The following is a 21,516-nucleotide window of genomic DNA, read 5'->3' on the forward strand; positions in this document are numbered from 1 at the left end:
TTTTGCTTTCCTTTCCTTTCCTTCTTTGTTCCCTCTATCTAGTGTGTGTGTCTGCCATGCATACATAGTTTTCCGTTTAGCAATTGTCCAGTCTCATGGAAGATGATGATATGGTCTTGAACTAGGTACTTACTCACTTTATGTTCTCTCTTCCTTAGACGGTACTATCAGCGCGACACGCATGCATCATCAGTCTTTATTCATCATTTCCCCCTCCGTGACCATAGAGAGTTTTTCAGCCATTTCTTAATCCTTGACTGTCTCGGATCAAAATTCGGCAACCTTCGAACAGTTGCATCAGCGCCCGGTGCTCCCTCAAGCCAGCCCGGAAATGACAATGTGTCACTGTGAAAGTCTGAGCCATCCAATGCTCTTCTCCACTCCTCTCTAGTGCAAATGTTGAGACGCCCTCCACGCTCAATCAAGACGCGAGATCCTGCGAGATCAAAGCCGTAGGGGTTGTAACTTTGGTTGCTCTTCACCCAGCAGTCGAGCGGCGTCAGATTCTTTGACGTTAGCCCATTAGGGTCGGCACCTTTGTCCAAGAGATATTTAACAAGTTGATCGTGAGTAGGTATGTGAAGCGCCTGGATAGTAGCCCCGTGCCCATGGGACAGCACCAATTCGTCAAAATGACTGCTGGTAATACCCAAGCCTGCGGCGTTCGTGCTGACTTCAACATTGGCCCCTGGCTCAAAGAAGACAGCCATGACCCTCTGGAATAGTTCTATGGGTTTGGTGTTCCTGGTGGTCTCTGGAGTCGTGTGATAAATATGATCCATCAAGATAAGTAACCCAAAGTAACTCGCGTCGATCTGCAGCCCTTGAGATACCATAGTCTGAAGAAAATCAATTGCGCTGTCTGTATCGAATATTTCCTGCTCAATCATATGCAAAACAATGAGAAAGATCAGCATTTTTCTCGTCTCCTTATCATGCTTTAGAGTGTCTTGTAGATGCAACTTGAGTTTGCAGGCCAGTGCAACTTCCAGTGTTGTGTACCCGGGCATATGCATCAAATACTTTGGAAAAACTTGACTTTCTGGCGGCACTGTCCATTTGACGCCCGTGAAGGAAAGATATGTACTGTTTCCTGTTGTCGACTCTGCTTCCCGCGCATATTTGGAGAATGCCTCAACCACTGGTATCTCAATGAGGCCGTTAGAGTAGGATGCCTTCTGTACGGCTTCATATTTTGAAAGTATTGTATAACCATTTTCCTTTACAATTCGGTATCGTTCTCCAAGTACGATGCATTTGAATTCAGGAAGCTGGATAAACTCGACCAAAGTTTGATGCAGCAGCTGAAGCCTATCATCGCCGATAGTTTCAACCAAACCACCCGAGTGCGTTCTCAAGTGCTCTTTAGTGTAGACGGTCGCGTCACCCCGGTCGGTGTCCAACATCCGCGAGTAGATATCATTGACATTTTGAATATTGGCACATAAAAGGATTTCTGACATCTCACTGAGATAAATTGAATTTGATGATTTGCTGACAGCCTCGAGCAAGCAAAAAGCCTCCCAGCGGTATGAATGTGATATCCTTTCAATTATAGTCTTGTAGTATTGCTCCAAGTCGGTGGGCAGCGACTTGAGGATATCCATGAGCGTTGCACGAAGATCCACAGTATTAATGCCGGAGATAGTCAATGTAGCAGCGTTGTCTAAGAGATCATTCAGCACCAGTTTAACCCACAAGAAGACACCTCTCGCCTGGTTGACAATCTCCTCGACTAATTGTAAAATCTCTACTGAACCTGGCTTTCCGGGGCGTATCGTATGTAAACAAAGCTCTCGAATGTCATTTTCAGTGAATTCATGAATTTGAATGCTGGCTTTGTGTCCGAACGCGTTAATAAACGGCTGCCAAGGTCGGCTGGAGAAGAGGATCTTCAGCCTGGTACGACTTGTTTCAGCGGAAGCAATGTCTTGTATGAATTGAGAAATAAATTCTGGTGGGCCGTCGTGTTCGTCTAGAGCATCGATGAAAATGTAAAGATCCAAGTCAATCAGCTGTTGATTAGTAACGAGACTGAGTGCTTGATTGAGATGTTCTAGACTCCAATCCACCGTTTCAGTACGGCTCCGTTCCGCTTTTCGAGAGAAGAATCTACTCAAAATCGGCTTTATCAAATCATCAGGCTGAACTTTGGTATTTTTAACCATATATGAGTCATTCGATCTTCGACTCATCAAAAAGTCTCTGAAGCTTGATAGCTGCCTGTTTATGTCGATAGCCTCAAGCCATTTCTTGACTAGAGAGATGAACTCTCTCTTCTTTGTCCATAGTCTTTGGATTTTAGAGAGAATATCATCCAAAGTGGGAAGTCCACTGGACATGTAAATACTGCTCATACCGTACGCCTTCAACAATGTATCTCGAAGGGGATAGACCTGTTGTAGAAGGTCTTCATCCCTGTAAATGGTGCCGGTGGATAGCATTGGTTCGACAACCATCGTCCGAAAGGCTTTTAGAGGTATCTCACAACATAAAACCTTGTGAAACTGCCTCATTATCTCAGTATTTGGAGTGACTTTGTAGGATGCAACCAAGGCTTCCAGATCATGAGAAAGGCTTCCAAGATTCTTTGCACGGACAGAATCCTGGTATTTTTGTACAAGAAGAGAGTGGATAGCCAGGAATGACTGAGGGGCTTGTTTGAGAACCTGGCTCAAAATTCCGCGATGGAGGCCTTCGAGTGACTTCTGGATTGCTGTACCGCGATGATGGAAGAAGAATGTCGCGCGGACATGATTAGCACTGCGGCGCCATATGCGTAGGTAATCCGCCGTGAGCGGATTGCTGTGAAGGTACTTCATGAATGTTGATTTGCCGGACCCTGGCTTGCCAGATATCCAGAGCAGCTTATCATCGTTTTGCAGCCAACTGGTTAACCCAACAGATAATTTCTCAAACGCCCATACGAAAGAGTGACCAGCTGCTACGTCAATCTGCTCCAGTCGACTGTCCCGTTCCGGGGCGTGGATTGCCTGTATGATGGCTATAAAATGCCAGTTTGATTAGCATTCTCCACATATACAATAAGAATATATACTTACAATGGATTTCCCAGAATTCCGGGTCCATTGCAGGATCGACATGATTCACAAAGGTCTGAGCTGGTTGACTCTCAATATCGAAGGCTGCCATATTTTCAATAGATGGCTCACTTGCTTCTTCATCAGCCTCTTCAGTACCATCTTTGAGCATGTCTTGAAGTTTATAGGCAATGCGACCAATGAGCTCGCTCCCCCCAGGAGAATTTGACCATATCTGAGTGGTTGGCATTGATTTGGATGGTCGACCCTGGTTCGAAGTGTAGCGTTGGCTTGTTGCAGAGAGCGGAGACAAAAACAGTTCCAGGTCTACATCTCTTGTATTTTCCGTCGACCGTCTAGAGACGTAATTAGCATGAAATTTCTTCACAGTAATGAAAGATGGTGATGCAACCATACTGTTACTGTCGGCGTTGTCTCTGTCTCGTACGCCCAGAGCAGTTTCATCTTTTGAAGATGAGAGATGCCTAAGAATTGCTCCTCCAATACCTCGATGAACGGCGATTCATTTGAGATTTCTTTAACAAGGGCATCCTTGTTTGGCTGACCTTCTAGCATAATCTGTAGATCCGAGACGTCTAAGCCTTGACTTGGGACTCCGAAAAAGATCGCCCCTCGAGAGCGACTAAGGATCAATTCATCTCTTACACCGCTGTCGGCTAACATGCGGAATGCTTCCTTCAGAACGATACCTCCAAGGCTATGGGCGAAAAAAAAATGAGCTTTGTAGAGCCAGGTCCAGCCCATCCTCCTTGTTGAAGGGTGTGAATGAAGGTCAAGGCCATATCTGGAACTGTTTGAAATGACCTACTTCCAGCTAATTTAGTGTCGTAGCCATACAAAATAAAGTTAACGTTTGGAACAAAATGAGGAAGGGCATCCCGAATCCACATAAACGACTTGTCCTTGCCATGTGGCTGCCATGAGCCCATGGGGTGACTGGCAAGGCCGGACATTACAATGCAGCTACACGGTGTTTGTGTCAGTTTGACTGTTGTATAATAACAAAAGGTTGTTACACTTTGTGTTTCAAACCAACGTACTCATAGCGATGCTCATTTTTTGGGACATCATTAAGAGGTGATAGCCCGAAAAAGGTATCATCAAGAAGAAGGGGTGTAGCCAAAGCAGGATCCCGCAGTGGCCATTCACCTGCGTCTGGATTCTTGCTGACAATGTCTGAAAGCTTCTTAAACGATAGAGTCGCCGTCTTGGTGCGTTTAATGACCCATATTTCACAGCTTGGAGCGAGCGAGGCTACACTGACGTCCCCCTGATCGCCGTTGGCGATAAATTTGCTGAGAAGAAGGGCCACTCCGAGTCGATCCAGGTGCGCAGGAATACCCCGCAGGCGATAGACTTTGCTCTCCACGGAAGACATTTCTTCTATCAGCAAGACATGTGCTTCTTCCTTGTCTCTGACTCTGGCCGGACACCGATCACTTCGTCTCGCCTAGGCGGTGCCCAACGGCTTCGGATCAGCTTCAGTTGCAGATTACACATATGTTTGTAATGGCATAGCCTTGATGCGGCTGAATATGCGTGGATCCATTGCGAAGATTCAGGCAGCGGTTGATATGCATCTTCCACTGGGCCACACGACCCCTGTCATTCATGGTGCCCAACAGTCACCAAATCAATACAGCAGACAAGTATATGTAGCATATCGTGGTGCCAAAATGCATTCTGCAAGGCTCCAGCCTCCTTTTGCTTTCTTAACGTTTTTTACAACTGTGTCGATATCTATATCTTACGATCGATCTCGAGCTCGTTTTAATAGACTACAAGCTTGATGCACGCGCTCTCTATTCTTGACACCAAATGGGGAGAGCGGCTCAATATATTATAACCCTGAAAGTTGACGATACGAGAATCGTAAAGGCATCTAGTCATCATGAGACTAATTAACGTGTTCTCGTTAGAGTGAATTTGCAATGACTTGGGTTTACTAACGGACCCTAGATATAGATTGTTAGCTTAGCTCGCTGTTCTCTTCTCTGCTGTGCTCTACTTACCTTGCGCAAAGTGGTCATGTTGTCGTTACATATACTCCATTCAAATTCGCTGAATAGCTCATATAGGACAATCTTCAGCTGCATCAGTGCAAAAGAAACTCCGAGACAGGTCCTTGAACGTGTCGAGAAAGGAATAAACATTGCCTTCGCTTGCTGGACCCGGAACATGGCATTGATACTCGAGACGTCTTTTCCCCATCTGCTGGGACGGAATTCAAGGGCATCCGGTCCCCAGATCCGCGTATCAGTGTGGACTGCATATGCATTCCATCCAATCCATATACCGGCGGGGAGGCTGATGCTGTCCCCCAGAAGGACTGGGCGGGTTGTGTAGCGGTTCGTGAGCGAGGGAAAAGGCGGATGAAGACGTAAAGTCTCTAAAATAACCGCTAAAAGAATGGGAAGCTTGTCCAAATCTTCAAAATTGTATGGGGCCGACACAGAAGAAGACATTTCGGCGCGTAGTGCAGATTGAATCTGGGGCTTCTTTGCTAATAACACAGCGGCAGACAGAAGGACTGATTCGACTTCCTCAAAGCCGGCAAGGAGTAACTGCTTCATATTGGAGCGATAATGAAAGTCTGAAATCGCTCCGTCTTTCAGAGCAATGTTTAGGCGATTCCTTATTGAGTTGCCATCAACTCCAGACGCATCGTCTGCTTTAAGCTTGGCAATTTCGAGAACGACTTCTTCAAATTCCTTGACTAAGCGAAATGCTCGACGGTTTGACGGAAACAACCAAGGAAGTCGTTGCAAGATAGGGAAGACCATAGTAATCCCCCCCATAAGGCCCTTCTTTTGGTCTGTCAGGACCCGAGTCAGTCGATTGGCAATATCAGGTACATTCTCCAAATCGATGCCCATGAAGTATTTGCAACAAATAGAGAGCGCCCAATGCTGTACATGCTCGTCAATATCAATGCCAATCACGCAGCCTTTATCCTGCACCTCGTGCTGTTGCCACAACCTGGCACGTAACTCTGAAGATGTCTGCTTCATGTACGCAATGTCAAACTGTCTTTTGATCGCAGGCTGCAGGATCTCTCTCTGTTTCTTCCAAACCTGGCCAGTTGTATCGATGATATTCTCCCCAAATAATTGGGCTAGAGGGCCCCATGGGACTCTCGCATATGAGCCACCCTTAGCGAACGTCGTGTCGTCGCAGAACATCTGCATTAGATATTCAGGCTTTGTGATGTGGACACTCCATTTGCCAAGGTGCCAGATAATAATCGCTCCGTGTTTTTCTGCCAGCCCGCGTACATATTTATTATAAAAGTTGACTCTTGAGGTACCATAGAAGGTATCATAAAGTGTGACCCAGATTGGAATTCTGGGGACATTTCTAGGGAGCTTGTATGTATAGGAGGTGGCATATAAAATAAACAAAAGGGCGCCAATGGCAAGGATATAGATACCCATCATAGAAGTTAGGAGGTAAGACGTCATTAAAGAAGAAAGGACAATGCAGCAACTGATTAAACTAGAATATAGCCCAAGTTGGCTACTTATACTGGTAGTTCGTCATGCCGTTGAGTACCTATACTACATATGTATTTACATATCGCACGTAAGCTTGCTGCATATGTTAGTGATAAGTGTTAGCCCCTATTTTCTTGACCCCAGTTCTTTCTGCGGATGGCAACGTAGTGGTGAAGTCATATCAGAGTGTACGTGTTGTGATATGGGAGCTTAAGGGTAAGCTCGGAGCGACTTCATAGCCCGGTGGCAGTCGAGATTTGCTTTCTCCCTTCGATGAGGTCAAGGAAAGGGCAGAATTGTGTCGGTCTGAGTAATGAACCCTTGTAAAGGTAGTAGTGCTAAACGTAGCGTTATGCCTAGGTTCATTTCGTTGAGGTCATCTGGGATGGCGATGTGCCGAAGTGAGACATTAGGATGGCGACGTGCCGTGTACGGCAAGGGATGCCGCCAGTCTTATGGAGAGAATCGGTCACTGCAACCCAGATCAAGCTCATCATGGACAGAATCTGGGGCATCGATCGGGACATGACAAAATACTTTTGACATAATGACATAGTACTGAGACCTGGCATTTACCGTGACATGCTATACATAGTAATCTTGAGACACAATACAATAAGTGAGCATCCATTACTAAGAAAACATGAAGAAACTGAAAGGCTTATAACTCCCTGTGGTGAGAATGGTAAGTATTTAAACGCTACTGGGAAATGGATGAGAAGTTCGCTAGAAAACATGATCAAGTTGCATCTTCGTACACTCAGCATCTCGAAATAGATGGAATCTCTGAATTTACATACAATCTTCTGAACTCGCGTTTTTTCCAGTCCCCTTATCCGATTTAAACGATCATCTAGACAAAACATGGCTCCGCTCAAGATAATTGGCGCAGGCTTTGGTCGAACAGGCACGCTGAGTCTCTGCTATGCCTTGGATATGCTCGGGTAACTCTATATCATCCCATTGAGCTTATACTAGCTGAGAAAGCACGCAGAGACTGATCATCATCTACAGATATAACTGTCACCATATGGAAAAGCTGATTTTAGATCCATCGCAAGACCCTGAGGCGTTCAAGGATGCGTATCACACTCGAACTGCAGACTGGGACAAAATCTTTGCCAACTATGACGCAGCCGTGGACTGGCCAGCTGCCGAGTTCTGGCCTGAGCTTTTGAAGCAATACCCAGATGCCAAGGTGATTCTTACCGTGCGCGATCCAAACGACTGGTACGCTTCTGTGGGCAAAACGATCAAGGAATGGCCGATGGACTCTACCATCCGATGGCCAGAGCGAATGCTAAAGACAAGAGCCATGGCACGAGTCATTGTCAAGGAGGGAGCTCTAAAGGACTACGCAAACAAAGACTTAATGATTTCCAAGTTTATGGAAAATATTGAGCGCGCCAAGGAGACTGTTCCAGAGAATCAGCTCCTGATTTTCCGACCTAGTGAGGGCTGGGGTCCTCTTTGCAAGTTCTTGGACATGCCCGAGCCAGAGGCTGAGTTCCCTCGGTGCAATCGTCGCGAAGATTTTGTAGATAGATTGCGCTGGGTGAGAGAGTCCCTGGAGAATGGCAAGTTTCTTTCAGCAATGTAAGTGGTTCCAAAAGAATCCTGTGGATGATGAAGTGACATGAATGGAGTTAACTTGTGGATCAGGCCATACAGAGGAGACGTTATCAATGTGAGTTCAAACTAAAGAAATCGGTTACAATTGAAGGAGGAGTATGGTGTTTCAAGTGCGTATCTGGATGACGCGGTCTAAGAGGATTCAACATCCGCATTATTTGCATATATGGCGATTCCAATATAGCATACAAATCCATAACAGTTTAAACACGAATTAATTAAGCATGTGCTGAGTTATGCTCATTATAACTACCGTCCAAAGCCACCATGACTTATTAGCTCTACTCTCATATGTCTCTGTGGCGCCTTCAAACATGGCATGAATGCCCATCCAGATACCAGTATCTGACTACGGTATAATTGGGGACAAAGAAAGGCCAAGAGAGTCATCTATTAGCCATGTAATTCGTTAGCAGCATCGGCCATGGCCTTGATTCGCGTGTCAAGTGATGCCAATTCTTTCTTCAGCAAATAATATCTCTTCCCACTTAAACGTCGACGTGAACAATCCTCCCCATATGTGATTGCCATATTCAACATGAACTTCAACTTATGATAGTGAATATTTAGCATCCAATATTATCCAATTCACAAGGTATACACGCGCAAACACATATGTCGTTTCTATACAGAAAATGATTTCGCACCGCTTCCGAGTCTTATGCTTTGGTGGCGGTGATGCGCGCACCACCCAACTGGCGGCTGGAGAACAACGCATCAACAGTATCGTAGAATAGAGTAAGGGGCGCATCAGCTGTCCCTTTTTGGCGGTTATTGACTGCCCGTTCGTGGACAAATTCGGTCCACTGCTCTGATACGTCCTCAAATTGAACGTCATGGAAGCCAGCATTTGTCAGATCGCTTATATACTGGTCCCGGCTCGGCAGGTAAGGGCAAGATAGCACGTCGCGTAATTGATCTCCCGCATCTTTACTGAATGTTGTCTGAGCAAAGAAGTCCTCAATGTAGATTTTCCCTCCCGACTTGAGCGTGCTGGCTGCTTTTTGGAACAAGGTATCCCTATCTGGGATGTGCAGAATGCACAGGAATGAGACAATGTAGTCGACAGGAGTATCCAGAGTTAGCTTTGTAAAGTCGGCGTTGACGGAGTGTACACTATCAGAGAGACCATTTTTTTGTGTGATAGTTTCGGCAAGTTGGTGAATCTCGGGCTGCAGCTCAATGCCCGTGACATCAACGCCGTAATGTTTGTGCAAATAGCGGCCAGTGGCACTGAAGCCGGCGCCGATGTCGACAACGGTTTGTCCCTGTTGCATACCTAACGTCTGGCCTGCATTCTCCAAGGCAGCATTGCCTAAGTAGTGCATGCAATCGAAATCCGCCGTGTCGTCGAGGTCCCATGTGGGTTTACCTTCCAGCGCATCCAGACGTCGGTTAGCTCTCTCCAAGTTATACAAGGCCATGTCGCCAACAGGCTTGTGGACAATGCTGCTATCGCCCATTTTGTATATATCCGATGAATCCGCTCTAACAACGGGAGGTGGATCTAGAGTATCTTCTGGTAAGACTTGTGTCACTATGCCTGGCTGGACTTGAGGTAGTCTTACACGATCTGTAGCGTCGATACCTACGGTCCCTCAGTACCTCCCAGATTGTATTAAAGAAAAACGACCGTGAAGAGATGGGTGAAAACAGCAAGTAGAAGCAATTGATGATTTTAAGCAAAGCAAACGGTATGGTGTCGTGGAATCGTGATTGAAGTATGTTGGTGATGGAGGCAAGCTTAGGTAGCTAGGAAGAACACCAGGATTGAAGGATACAAGTAATACATATGTCGGACTTCACAGAGTAAGAGTGAGAGGAATGAAACATGCCCCTCTTTCAGGTCGTTATCTAACACCTGGGCATTAATGCAGATGCCAAATCTTATATGGATGTCGGTGAGTTAGCCCAAAGTATAAACCAAGACATGTTAAACAGAGCTCGAATGTATACATGCATAGGTACAGTATGATGACATCCAGTGCGGCCCGGTTTTGTGCTGTCGGGCCCACACGGAGATGCAAGGGGGACGCGCCTAAAACTGCCGAAAAGCTGCAGCCAAAATTATCCCGGTTTTCAGCTGTATGTAGGTACGTATAACGGTATAAGGCTTCAGTATGGGCACATCAAAGAAGAAACGAGCAAAGACAAAGAGTCCAATTCGGAATCACCGGGATACCATTGATATGGTGGCTACTTAATGTACGGATTCTCATCATAACAAAGTCAAACAAACGTATTATGTGATGCGCCAAGCTTGGGAATCGGACATGGCCATCGGCAGTGGCTTCTCCCTGTCGCACATGTCAGCTGAAAAGATGCAGCATTCCCTTTGTGGCCGGGCATGTGATGAGAAGAATAGGCTGCGATTTTCGTCAATGTCGGTGAGAGAGGCAAGGTTGTCCTTGACAACCCACTCAGCAGCATTGCGATTCTTCCTATTTCTCTTCTGGATCGGAGATTCCCTAGGTAGGACACTGTCTACTCCCAGAGAATAAGAAAACAAGAATACTAGATATAGGGCTTATTCTCCCTTGAACCGTGGGATTGGTCGAATTACGTATGAGCTGTAATACCTAGCTAAGCAAGCTACGGACTCGTAGTTGGAACAGCCTCGTGACGTGTAAGCTACCTTATCAAGAGGCATCCCTTACATTTCACTCAAGGTACGATATGCAAGCTTCCAATGACTGTGGACTTGGGTTCGAGTGATGTATGTACCTAGATTGTTACGTATTCACACTGATAGAAGGAAGGAAGGCAAAAAATGGAATTGATAGTGTACCGGGATAAAAAAGAAAAAGAAAAAAAAATGAACCACCATGATCTTTTAGCCAGGTGCTTGTTATAGGAAAAGCCCAATGCGGGGGTCGAACCCGCAACCTTGAGATATCGCGACATCAGAACGTGTGTCTCGTAAGAGTCTCACGCTCTACCGATTGAGCTAACCGGGCCGGTGATTAAGCGACCTGGCTAGTGCTCCAAGGTGGTTGCTGCTTGTTGGATTCTGGCCGATGCTATCTGCATTATAGATTCTTGACATGACATGACTCGGTTTAGCACTGCCTACTTGTACGATCCGTCAATTTCAGAATCGAAAATGGACATTCGGTCAGCTTCACCATTCTCACAAGTATCAGCCAAATATTAGGCAATTTCTTTTTCTAAGGTTAGTCAGCTGAGAAATCTAACAAAATTGTGTATTGCTCTCCCTCTTCGATCAAGATTAATTTTGCACTGTCTAAGTGGTACGTGAAAGCCGCCACTAACCCGGCTTGATCAGGGGACAAATGCTATTCACAAGCTGTGATCATCTATAAGTCATCGCGAGGCACAACGGGAATTGTAATGGAGCTAGGAAATGAGGCTCCAGCTAAGATGCGGTTCGTGGCCCCGGCATGGTATGATGCATGGTACTCGCGCTCCCATCCCGGTAGGCATCCAGGGCCCTCCACTGGCGAGATTTCGACGCGCAGCTGATGACCTTTTAGAACACGTCCAGTAGCCGGCATGATCTCGACATCAATCTTGACCACTTCTCCTGGGACGAGGGGCTGAGCATCCTCGCGTTGATGAGTGTGCCAGGGGCGCTCTACCGTACTGCGCTGAGGATTGGTCGCTCGACGGGAGACTTTGAGGCATCCCCAGGTCAAAGGGGCGGTTGACCCTGTCTCGTACGTGCGATACGGAACCTCTCGCCCGCCATCAATAACACGGAGAGCAACAAAGACGTCAGCGTCAGACGTCGTGGACGATACCCACAGCGTTGCCCGAAAGTGCCCCACCAATTCGAGGTCTTCCTCCAACGGAGCTGACTCGAAAACTGCCATGGGCATTGCATTGTTTCCATCTTCTACATCAGCCGAATATTCAGCTTCTGGCTGGGCGTGCGAGTAGAAATATGGCCAACACCCGCGCTTGTAGCCCCCAGGAACAGCTCGCGATATTCAGTTTTGGGGACTGGCCAGGTCGATGCAGTTCGCCACTGCCATCCTCCATCCCCAGTTCGAAGCACCATACGCACAATTGGCGGCTCCTCTACAAGTTTCTCCCCCTTGAGGTACTGGTCAAAGAAAGCCTCCAGGTCAGGCTGGAAGTCTTTGTACATATTTCCAGAGTATACGGCATCCATGACCATGAGCCTTTTGACTCGTGAGGATAGAGTCGAAAATGCTTTGAATCCGGAACGAGGGTGAATCGTGTTGGTCATGCTCACTGCCGTCAGGACAGGTATGTCGATGCTGGGGAAATCGGCAGACAGAGCCCCGTTACCGTAATAGTACTCGTCATCCCAAGGGTGACTGCGGAGGCCACCGACATAATCTTCGACCTCAGTATTGGGGAGCTTGACGGACAGCACCAGCTCATTCCACCACCAGCGACGATAGCCCTCGAGGAAGATTCCACCAGGATATGCCAGGTCACGGATATCTCCATCTGCAGAAATCGGAGCCATGGCCTTCAGCGAACGTGGATGCAGCGCGGCTACGTGCCACTAAGTTGTTGCGTTATACGAGGCGCCGTAGAGACCAACGTTGCCGTCGCTCCAAGGCTGCTTAGCTGCCCATTTAATAGCGTCGTAGTAATCACGAGCCTCTTGCTTAGAATAGGGGCTCAATTTGCCTGGGACATTGCCCACTCCACGCCCGTCCACCAATACCACAACATAGCCGCGTGGGACCCAGACAGAGGGACTGGCACTTGCCGCATTTTCAGACCACCTTCAGTATGGATGAAGATTGTCTCGATCTCCCTGAAACCAGGAATCTTCACGCTTCTCGCTTATCTCGCGGTCTTCGTCGTTGGATATAGCCCCTATCCGAAACGCTCTTCCATAGATACCAAGTCTCAACAATACAGGATATCTTCCAGCATCAATAGGATGAAAGACATCTGCAAGGAGGTAGCTGTTATCACGGGTGGGAACCCAAACATCTCTAAGAGCCTTGATACCTGTCTGAGCGCGTCTCAGATGGTTTCGAGCTTCTTGTACGCCTCGAAAACGGCTCCCGAGCTCGCTGAAAACGCCGCGGACAGCAGGGGATTGCTCAAAGATGTCGATGTCGGAAGTGAACGAGATGCCAGCTGCATGTCTGCTCACAATATCACGTATTGTATCATCGATAGATACGCCATTCCGGAGGTCTGTCTCAACTGCCAAGCTCTGAACGAAACGCGCTCGGTTGACCGTCTCTGGAAGTGTCAAGTCTGGATTCCCTAGTTCAGTGACACTATCGCGGAGCGCAGCAAGCGTCAATGAACCACCAATCGCGGAGCCAATAGGCAATTTGCCAATCGAAAAGCTCACAGTTTCGCCACCTTGGTAGAAGGAACGTCCTTGCTCGTCAGTAAAGCCTTGCTGGGACGCTGTCTGATACCCTAAGCCAACCAACGGCCCATCGTCAAATCGGCCACTGGAAAGCTCGGGAAGTTTCGATTGAAGCTCAGCCATTGGATTTTCACAATTCTGTCCAGATTCAAACAGTCGGCTTCCCTGCAAAAGATGGGAATGGATTCTATGAAGATAAGCGTGCAAGTGATGGAGTATGCGGAAGCTTTTCACGGAGACATTGAGCCTGACAGCAGATGATTATAGACGCCTCCATCATCATATCTATACCCATTTCGATCGTCCTTACCAGCAGTGATTCAGGTCGATTTGATTGCCGAATAATTTGCCGCCGGATGACGCACTGCTGAATAGATAATATGCCGCTTGAGAATACGCCGCTCTCCAACAATAGATGTACCGCGACATTGGATGAGTCTCCCCGCCCGCGGGACAACAAGACTGCGGCTTCTGCCATCAGGGGATTGTGTGACTATAAGACTTGTATTGCGAGCTGCAATGAATCTTGAATCAACATCAGGATAAGAATTATTGTCTACAACGCTTTCGCAATCGAAAATATCAACTGGTTCTAAGATTTTAACAAGAAAAGTCCAAGATGCATCTCGTTACAGATTTTGCAGTCAAAGAGAAGTATAGCTATCATGAAGGGTTTGGAAATCACTTCCGGTCAGCCTAATACCCCTTGGGACCACGGAAAGTGAATCAAGTTCTGATACTCTGTCCCTAGGTCCGAAGCCGTTCCTGGTGCTGTTCCTGTTCCCAACAACCATGCTCAACGTCCTCCCCTCGGATTGCGCACGGAGAAAATGTCCGGGGCGTCTCTGGTAGGCCCGCGATCGCACAACTTATACACATATATGTATCGCATCGAGTCCTCGCACGAGCACCACCAATTCACTCAGTGGAACCATCATCTCGAATATGCCAATCCACCCCCAGCCAAGAACCTGACTCCAAATGCTGTGTCATGGCCCACCGTTCCATGGCCAGAAAAGGGAGACTGGATCTCGCAGCGCTTGGTAGGCAGCAACGGCGATCCTCAGCAGAAGACGGGCTTATCCATCTGGTTCTTTAATGTCCATAAGGACATGGATCCGCAAACCGTCTTCAGCAGCCTGGACGGCGAGGCTCTTATCGTCCCGCAGTTCGGCTCGCTGGATATCACGACGGAGCTTGGCAAGATGCTAGTTAGGCACAACGAGATCGCCGTGATTCCGCGTGGCATCAGATATCGTGTGACGCTGCCTGATGGAAAGCCGTGCCGGGGGTACATCTGCGAGCTCTATCAGGGCCATTTCCGTCTGCCTGAACTCGGTATTATTGGGACGACCGGCCTGGCCAATTCCTATGACTTTCAGATACCAAAGGCATCTTTCGAGGGCCGCGTTGAAAAGGGGCTGAATGGTGATCAAATTGCCGTCACCAACGAGACGTCGGAATGGAACATTGTATCTCGCCTGAATACAAAGCTGTGGCGCTGTTCACAGCCTACGAGCCCTTTCATTGTCGTCGGCTGGCAGGGCACACTCTATCCGTACAAGTACGATTTGGCACGTGTCGATACCATCACCAACATCCGCTACGGCCACGCCGATCCCTCCGTGTTTGTTGTTCTAACAGCTCCTTCGTTTGGCAAAGCCCCCGGCACTGCGGTGATTGACTTTGCCTGCGTCGGGCCTCGATGGCAAGTTGCCGAAGGCACGTACCCGCTGCCCTGGTTCCACCGCAACACGATGCAGGAGTTTGTTCTTGGCATTATTGATGACCAACGTCTTGACACTCCGCTCAACGACCCTAGAGCCGACTTTAGCCCCTTTGCAGCCTTTCTCAACGGGACAATGGTGACGCATGGGCCTGATGAGAAGCATTACCAGGCCATGAAGGCATCGGACACTACTAAGCCAGTTATAGTGCAGAATGAAGGCCTCACTTTCGGTCTCTTTGAGTTTGAGTGTCCCCTTTATTTGACGGATTGGGCTTTTGAGTCGGCGAAACAGAACTCCAAGAGGCAGTTTTCAGGTCAATTCATTGAGACTAAGTAGCGAGATGGGAAATATGACAGTTGTATATGCCAATAGAATGTTTAGATTGAACCTCCTTTCAGTAGCTTGTGCCATATAGCGTTTAGCATCAGCAGTGTTCTAGCTTGCCTTGATCAGGCCTTGGCATCAATACAAATAAGGTAGCAGCAAGACTTGATTCAGCTTTACGTATCTCTATGGGATTGGAGATGGACTTGATACAGTCCCCCCTATACAATGATTAGGCGCCTATTCCTACGATGGCAAATACAGTCAAAGGTTAGGCCCTGCGTCTCCATGGACGATAAAATCCTATGAATCAGAATCCTTCCCCAAATATTTTTATCCAAGACATATTTCACCGCATTGAAATGAATGCGATGGGCCGTGGGACTACTCCGCTGACGAGCAAACATGTAGTTATCCAAGATGTTACGGTCTGGCGATGTGCTTGGCCGTTGCCGCAGAGGTCGAGGCCCGCGCATGAGTGTGATTTGGACTGGAGCCAAATGCCCAACCGGACTCGGGAGTCTGAACAAAAGTTGGAGCAGCAGTATCCCATGGTAGTCGTGATATTTCTTTTTTCCTGGAGCCGGGTCTCGTATTTTGCGTGCGTAAGTAGCCTCGTCCGGCGGGAGGGAGGGAACGTTCGATCAAGGGGAAAGGCGTCACCCACCGCCAGATGCAAAATTAGATATCGGCGTTGGGAATCTTTCGACCATCACGGTAACAATATTATGTCCATGACAAATTCTGAGTAGGATAGCCTTGTGGCTGTTGTTACTGGAGCGCGAGTTTGTCACTGTTACATCTCAAGACGGCCCGTCTGAAGACAGCCCGCCCGACACTAGAGACCTGAACAGTTTGCCCGACACAACACCTGGACACTCCGCCCGAACTGCAACACGGGTTGTGAACAGCGTCTTCGGCCACGACATCAACGATTCCAACATCAATCGAGATCCCACCCCCGGATACACGTCATGTCTGAATGCCGCCGCACTCGTTCAATATCCTCGACGCCCAAGGGCTGCCTCTACTTGACAACAACCAACATAATCCCCAAACGCAGTCACCTTTACAAATAAAAGTTGAGTTCGCTGGATATTTGAATACATTAATGGCTAACCATTAAAACTCTAGTCTTGGTCCGATAATCTCTCCCATCCCATTTAGATACGCCGACGACTCAACTTTTGATACCATACGCTATGCGAGACCCGTGCAGGTGTTCTACTCAGCCGACTTCGACTTAAAACGAACGAGACGATCGAATAAGACGATCGTACCAGATAATGGCATTGCTCTGGACACCAGTCAAGGATATATAAGAGAAAGGAGGGTTGTTTGTCGAGAACTATACGAGAATAAAAATTGTTTGATGCTTCATCATTCATGGCAATTAGTCTAGAGGCTCGCATGTTGAAACTCCCAAATGATTGCCTGTACAATAAGCTGATAGTCTTTGAGCTACGCATGTTCAAATTTGGATAGACAAGAAATCGCAAATTAGAATCCATTAACGCCTTCTGACCAGATCCAATTCGAGTCTTTGGTGATGTAGTCAAAGCTATCAATGCCATCTTGCACAATAACATCTCTCCCAATGCTGAATTGTGCGCTGGGTTCCTGATACAGAGCGAGAGCGGGATCTACCAGTCCCTCTGAATGGTCGATTGATGTCACCTCCTTCAGAGACAGAGCATTGATGTGGTCCGGAAAGAACAAGATGCGTGACAAGATCCAATGGTCGTCGTCACCCGGTTTGCTGTCTGCCCACTGCAGGTCAGTCAGCTTCTTCTCGTACCGCCGGAAAGAATCTATACGCAGCCCGTCAGTTTGTGTCTCCGTCGCATCTACATTCCATTGCAACATACTCAAGACGAATCGGCCAAGACCCGAGAACTCAGCAAATCGCTCCAACGTCATGGTCAAGATTTGCAAGGAAAGCGACGCCCTCTCTGCCAGTTCCGGATCGGCTCGAGTGAATAGCTTGACAAGCAATTGGAGGCATGCGGGCACCCATAGGACAGAGGCGGGGTAAGGACAGGAGCGTGGCACATCGTCGGCCGACGAATCTCGAAGAATGGAGCAAACGGTCTCGGATGCAGATAGCGCCCGAGAAAACGCTTTGGTCTCGGGCGATGTGCCATTGTCGTTGCCCTGTCGTCGCCGGCGGGACAGATCGTGGCAGAGATTAAAGATGTCAGAGGGTGTTGCATGTTTGAAGCATCGAATCTTGCTGGAAATGGCAAATACACTGCATTGTGGTCAGCGGTGGAACTACTGAGCCGGGATAGATCGAGACTTGCGATTCGAGCAATAAACGTAGATGAAAGTGATCGGTCGAGATCTTAAATTGCCCGGCATCTCCCGTCTTCGATTCCAGGGGCATGTTCTGTTTGTAAAACGTAGCACACTCTTGGATTTTGGTGAGAATTTCGTTTGATTCAAGAGCATCGTCATGATTCATAGCTTCTTCGAGCATCTTTGCGCCAAGATGCATTGTTCTGATCCGATATGCCAGGACAGAGAGTTGAGGCTGTACTGTCAGAGATGCTCGCAAATCGTCGAGGCTCGCTGGTAGGAAATCCGATGGGCAATAACGCCCTTGGAACCAGACCTTGTCGTCACACGGAAGCTTCGTCTTGCATTTTCCCCAATCAATCATGCGCGGCCTGTCTTTTGTTACGCAGATGAAGTTCTCCAGATACGCAATGACCCACCAGGTGCGCCGCAGCTCCTCCTTCTTGACCCATGTGGATTTGCAAGGCTCTGAATCGCTATCCCTCGACATGGATATTGTTTCGTCGTTATAGTCGACTTGATCCAAGCCACAGTCATGGGCCAATCGCACTGTGGTTGATAGCAAGGAATACGTCCGACCACTAAGTCCGATTCCCATTTGTGCAAAAGTAACAATGGCAGCAGCTTGCACGACTGTAATCGACGGCCTCTGCATCTCGCCGCTTTCAAGCTCCAGCCTGTCCATTCTTGAGGTTTCATTCATGAGGAGCCGGTATGCCTGACTGAGAAAGCCTTGGCCACGCTCCCATCGCTTTCGGCTCTTGTAGCGGATGTCATCTTGGCTGTCGTAGCTGCCAGACGCCCGACGCAGCAGCATGCGGTCAAAAAGGTCGACTTCAGGATGATCCGAATATCTCGCCGCCAAAGCAAATATGCTTGACAGGATGAGCGTTGCCTGCTCGTCCAACGCGTACGAGCCACTTTCAACCCGGCTGACAAAGCTTGGTTGGTGGAGGAGGCGGATCTGCGGATGGACGTAGTCAAAATAGACATCTAACAGGTGAACGATGAGTGCTTTGGAAGGAAGAGGAGAGTCCTTTATTGGGGAATTGCTCCACGGCGGTTGTGAAGGTACGGATTCGAGGGTTGTCGCCAATGCTGTAACTTCGAGTGTGGGATCCAGGCTTGAAAGGGGATGAAACGTGTCTCCGGAGAAGGAAGATTGAGACCAGCTCATCTGTCCCAGGGCATTTTGCGACCAACTTTCATCCCATTCGCCATTGTCGTCGAGTGCTGAGCCCAAAGTCTGTGTTTCTTGGGGCGGCAGAGGGTCTAATTCGGTGGGTCAGAAGATGTCGAATGCGCCGCTGAATGTGTCGATAAAGTGATCAACTGCGCTCACCATTTGATTTGTCGCTGGTGGGTGCTATTCTCTTGTAGCCCTTTCTCGGGCCAGGTTTCTTTGTAAATGCAGGGTAGATACAAGTTGCCATAGTTTGAGTGCATAGCAAACACTGCGGCTTCGTCCCGCTACCTAAAGGCACGTACGTAACACGAACATGAGCATGGGTATAGATATGGATGCAACAACGATTCATTCTACGCCACAGAACATCAACTCACATCTCTTTTTCCTCCTGTTTGCAGCAATAGGTTAGCTGGCAATGGCCCATCCATCACGTCAAGTAGAATCCAAAGCCAAATCAAGAAGGAAACTCACCGGCTGCAATTCTGACAGGCCCGGACCCGTTTGCTTTGGTGAGAGAGCATTTCCAGCAGTGACTGGATCCAGTCGTTGGGCCACAGAAGCGCTATGCAATCCGAATCGCACCACCTTTGATCTTTCGTCTGCAGCAAGCCGACATGTCCAAGATTACCTTAGGCACAAACAAACCCGACAAGATTCCGCCCAGGTACAGTCACTTGCTGGTATTACTGTCTCTCCCCTCGCTTAGTGGATTAGTCAGCGCGCGACACCACTTGAGATGTGCACAGCATGACGCCTGAATCCTACCTCATAATCCAGTACCTATGATGGCGGGTAGGTACTATTAGTACCTAGACAGTAATGCAAATATCGGCAAAGACTCGACTTCTGTTTCAGATGGATGCCCTCGCTCAACAGGCAGAATTGATAAGGGCTAATTATTCGTCTTATCATCATGCTATCGTGATTCTCAAGACGCGTATCATCACGGATCAGCATTTACTTCGATCCAGCATCTTATAACCACAAAATACCTACATATGTAGCAAGGAGCAACAGGTGGGCATTGGGCAATCGACAACAATAACCTGGATCAGTTGCTTCGTGGCCAGGCTTCGAAGAACCCGCTCGGGGACATGCTTCCCTTGTTTGCTAGAGCTTTTGCTAAACATTTGCCAGATCTGGCTTGATAGAGCAGATAGAAACAGAATTGAGAACATGAATACACCCCCTCCGCGACAACCTCCACCATTGTCGATCTCGTTCGAGCGCCTGGAACCTGCCGTGACACTCCTGGCGGGGGAGCCTAAAGCTGGCTACGGTAGCTCCCGGTGCTACGGCTAAAAGGTACCCTGGATGGCTTGGCCAGCAAGCTTAAAGCCCCCGATCTGGTAGTAAGGTAGGTGGTCTACCACGAAACTACTAAGGAGGCTGACAATCTTGCTTTCCTAGGTACTATATCTCATTGGAATCAAGGCGGTCATTATGTCTCCGCAGTCACCCTTCAAGAGTGTCAAGATCATCTAACTACATGTATTCAGGTCGCCAGCAATCTGACACCATCGACTGCAATCATAGAGGGACTTCAAAGATATGATGGGAATATTGGCTCAATATGCCTCGCAAAGTGCGATCCTTACTTGCCAGGGAGGCTTCATCTTCTGACCCATTTATCGGTATGCAGAGAGGCATCGTCACGCGTTCAGCAAGAGGCTGTTCGACAAAGCCCTTCAACTAGCCCTTCAACTAAGCGAAAAGAGAATTCTCGGTTGGATCAGGCTACCATGGGCTAAACAACCTTCCTACATGAGTAAAAAGATTACCTTTCCTTGGGGGCCAGTTCCTTCGGCGTGTCCATATTGTGAGTCAAGGACTCCAAGTGACGCCGCAGTCAACGACGCTATTCGATCGGGCTGGCGAGCTTACCGCGTCTCTGGAGGTATTGGGACAGCAAATCCATGGATCCTCACTGGCACAGGCCATTAAGAGAGTCGTCGTTGAATGCACGCACGTAGCAGCCCTCGGGAAAACACGGTCAGTTGAACAATATCCAAGGTCGCTCGGCCTGCCAGCCAGCGTACACGAGGCGCCAGAGATACTTGACGTCAAATCGACAAACTCGCGCTCTATCTGTTCCTTTGCAAAGATCTCCTTCATATCACCAAGAAAGGCGAATACGCAGATTTGTTTAGAGATTTCGATGTAATACATCTCGAAGCCTTTCCTGACATCTCTCGGCCGGTTATCAAAGAATATTGCCATGTCCACGCTTTTGCGCAACGAAAACGAAAACGAAACGAAAAGGAAACGAAAAGGAAGCCCCGTTCATGACTGGATTCCACATGCTGATGTGCAAATTCGTCCGAAGCTCGATGTTTCATGCATACATGTAACCCTTTATTATGCTGCGGGTTTTATAGCTCTGAACCCGCACCCTCGGATACACTTCCGAAATAGCAGGGGGCCGAAGTCCATGGACGCCAAACACTTGCTAGTA

The 21,516-nt window shown here is 48.1% G+C and overlaps 7 protein-coding genes across 7 annotated transcripts; 2 read left to right on the forward strand and 5 right to left on the reverse strand.

Annotated features, from left to right (window-relative positions):
- Positions 1-203: 203 nt before the first annotated feature.
- Positions 204-6,496, reverse strand: T069G_01625 (cytochrome p450 domain-containing protein; the record flags this gene model as incomplete). The annotated part of the gene is made up of 8 exons (XM_056168835.1): positions 204-3,004; positions 3,063-3,309; positions 3,359-3,397; positions 3,459-3,759; positions 3,900-4,025; positions 4,103-4,483; positions 5,013-5,017; positions 5,075-6,496. The coding sequence occupies 8 exons, from the start codon at positions 6,494-6,496 to the stop codon at positions 204-206; spliced, it is 5,322 nt and encodes a 1,773-aa protein (XP_056034151.1).
- A 924-nt stretch (positions 6,497-7,420) lies between these two features.
- On the forward strand, positions 7,421-8,258 carry T069G_01626 (uncharacterized protein; the record flags this gene model as incomplete). The annotated part of the gene is made up of 3 exons (XM_056168836.1): positions 7,421-7,500; positions 7,571-8,152; positions 8,219-8,258. 3 exons carry the CDS (start codon positions 7,421-7,423, stop codon positions 8,256-8,258), a joined length of 702 nt encoding a protein of 233 aa, XP_056034152.1.
- A 589-nt stretch (positions 8,259-8,847) lies between these two features.
- On the reverse strand, positions 8,848-9,651 carry T069G_01627 (mycolic acid cyclopropane synthetase domain-containing protein; the record flags this gene model as incomplete). Its single annotated transcript, XM_056168837.1, has 1 exon — positions 8,848-9,651. One exon carries the CDS (start codon positions 9,649-9,651, stop codon positions 8,848-8,850), a length of 804 nt encoding a protein of 267 aa, XP_056034153.1.
- A 1,854-nt stretch (positions 9,652-11,505) lies between these two features.
- T069G_01628 (uncharacterized protein) lies at positions 11,506-12,647 on the reverse strand (the record flags this gene model as incomplete). The annotated part of the gene is made up of 2 exons (XM_056168838.1): positions 11,506-12,072; positions 12,117-12,647. 2 exons carry the CDS (start codon positions 12,645-12,647, stop codon positions 11,506-11,508), a joined length of 1,098 nt encoding a protein of 365 aa, XP_056034154.1.
- A 267-nt stretch (positions 12,648-12,914) lies between these two features.
- On the reverse strand, positions 12,915-13,643 carry T069G_01629 (uncharacterized protein; the record flags this gene model as incomplete). The annotated part of the gene is made up of 1 exon (XM_056168839.1): positions 12,915-13,643. One exon carries the CDS (start codon positions 13,641-13,643, stop codon positions 12,915-12,917), a length of 729 nt encoding a protein of 242 aa, XP_056034155.1.
- Positions 13,644-14,139: 496 nt separating this feature from the next.
- T069G_01630 (homogentisate 1,2-dioxygenase domain-containing protein) lies at positions 14,140-15,586 on the forward strand (the record flags this gene model as incomplete). The annotated part of the gene is made up of 3 exons (XM_056168840.1): positions 14,140-14,210; positions 14,272-14,929; positions 14,975-15,586. 3 exons carry the CDS (start codon positions 14,140-14,142, stop codon positions 15,584-15,586), a joined length of 1,341 nt encoding a protein of 446 aa, XP_056034156.1.
- A 1,488-nt stretch (positions 15,587-17,074) lies between these two features.
- On the reverse strand, positions 17,075-19,305 carry T069G_01631 (fungal specific transcription factor domain-containing protein; the record flags this gene model as incomplete). The annotated part of the gene is made up of 4 exons (XM_056168841.1): positions 17,075-17,385; positions 17,443-17,825; positions 17,986-19,144; positions 19,215-19,305. 4 exons carry the CDS (start codon positions 19,303-19,305, stop codon positions 17,075-17,077), a joined length of 1,944 nt encoding a protein of 647 aa, XP_056034157.1.
- Between the last annotated feature and the right edge of the window lie 2,211 nt (positions 19,306-21,516).

Source organism: Trichoderma breve, chromosome 1 (assembly GCF_028502605.1).
Source record: "Trichoderma breve strain T069 chromosome 1, whole genome shotgun sequence".
Lineage (NCBI taxonomy): Eukaryota > Fungi > Ascomycota > Sordariomycetes > Hypocreales > Hypocreaceae > Trichoderma > Trichoderma breve.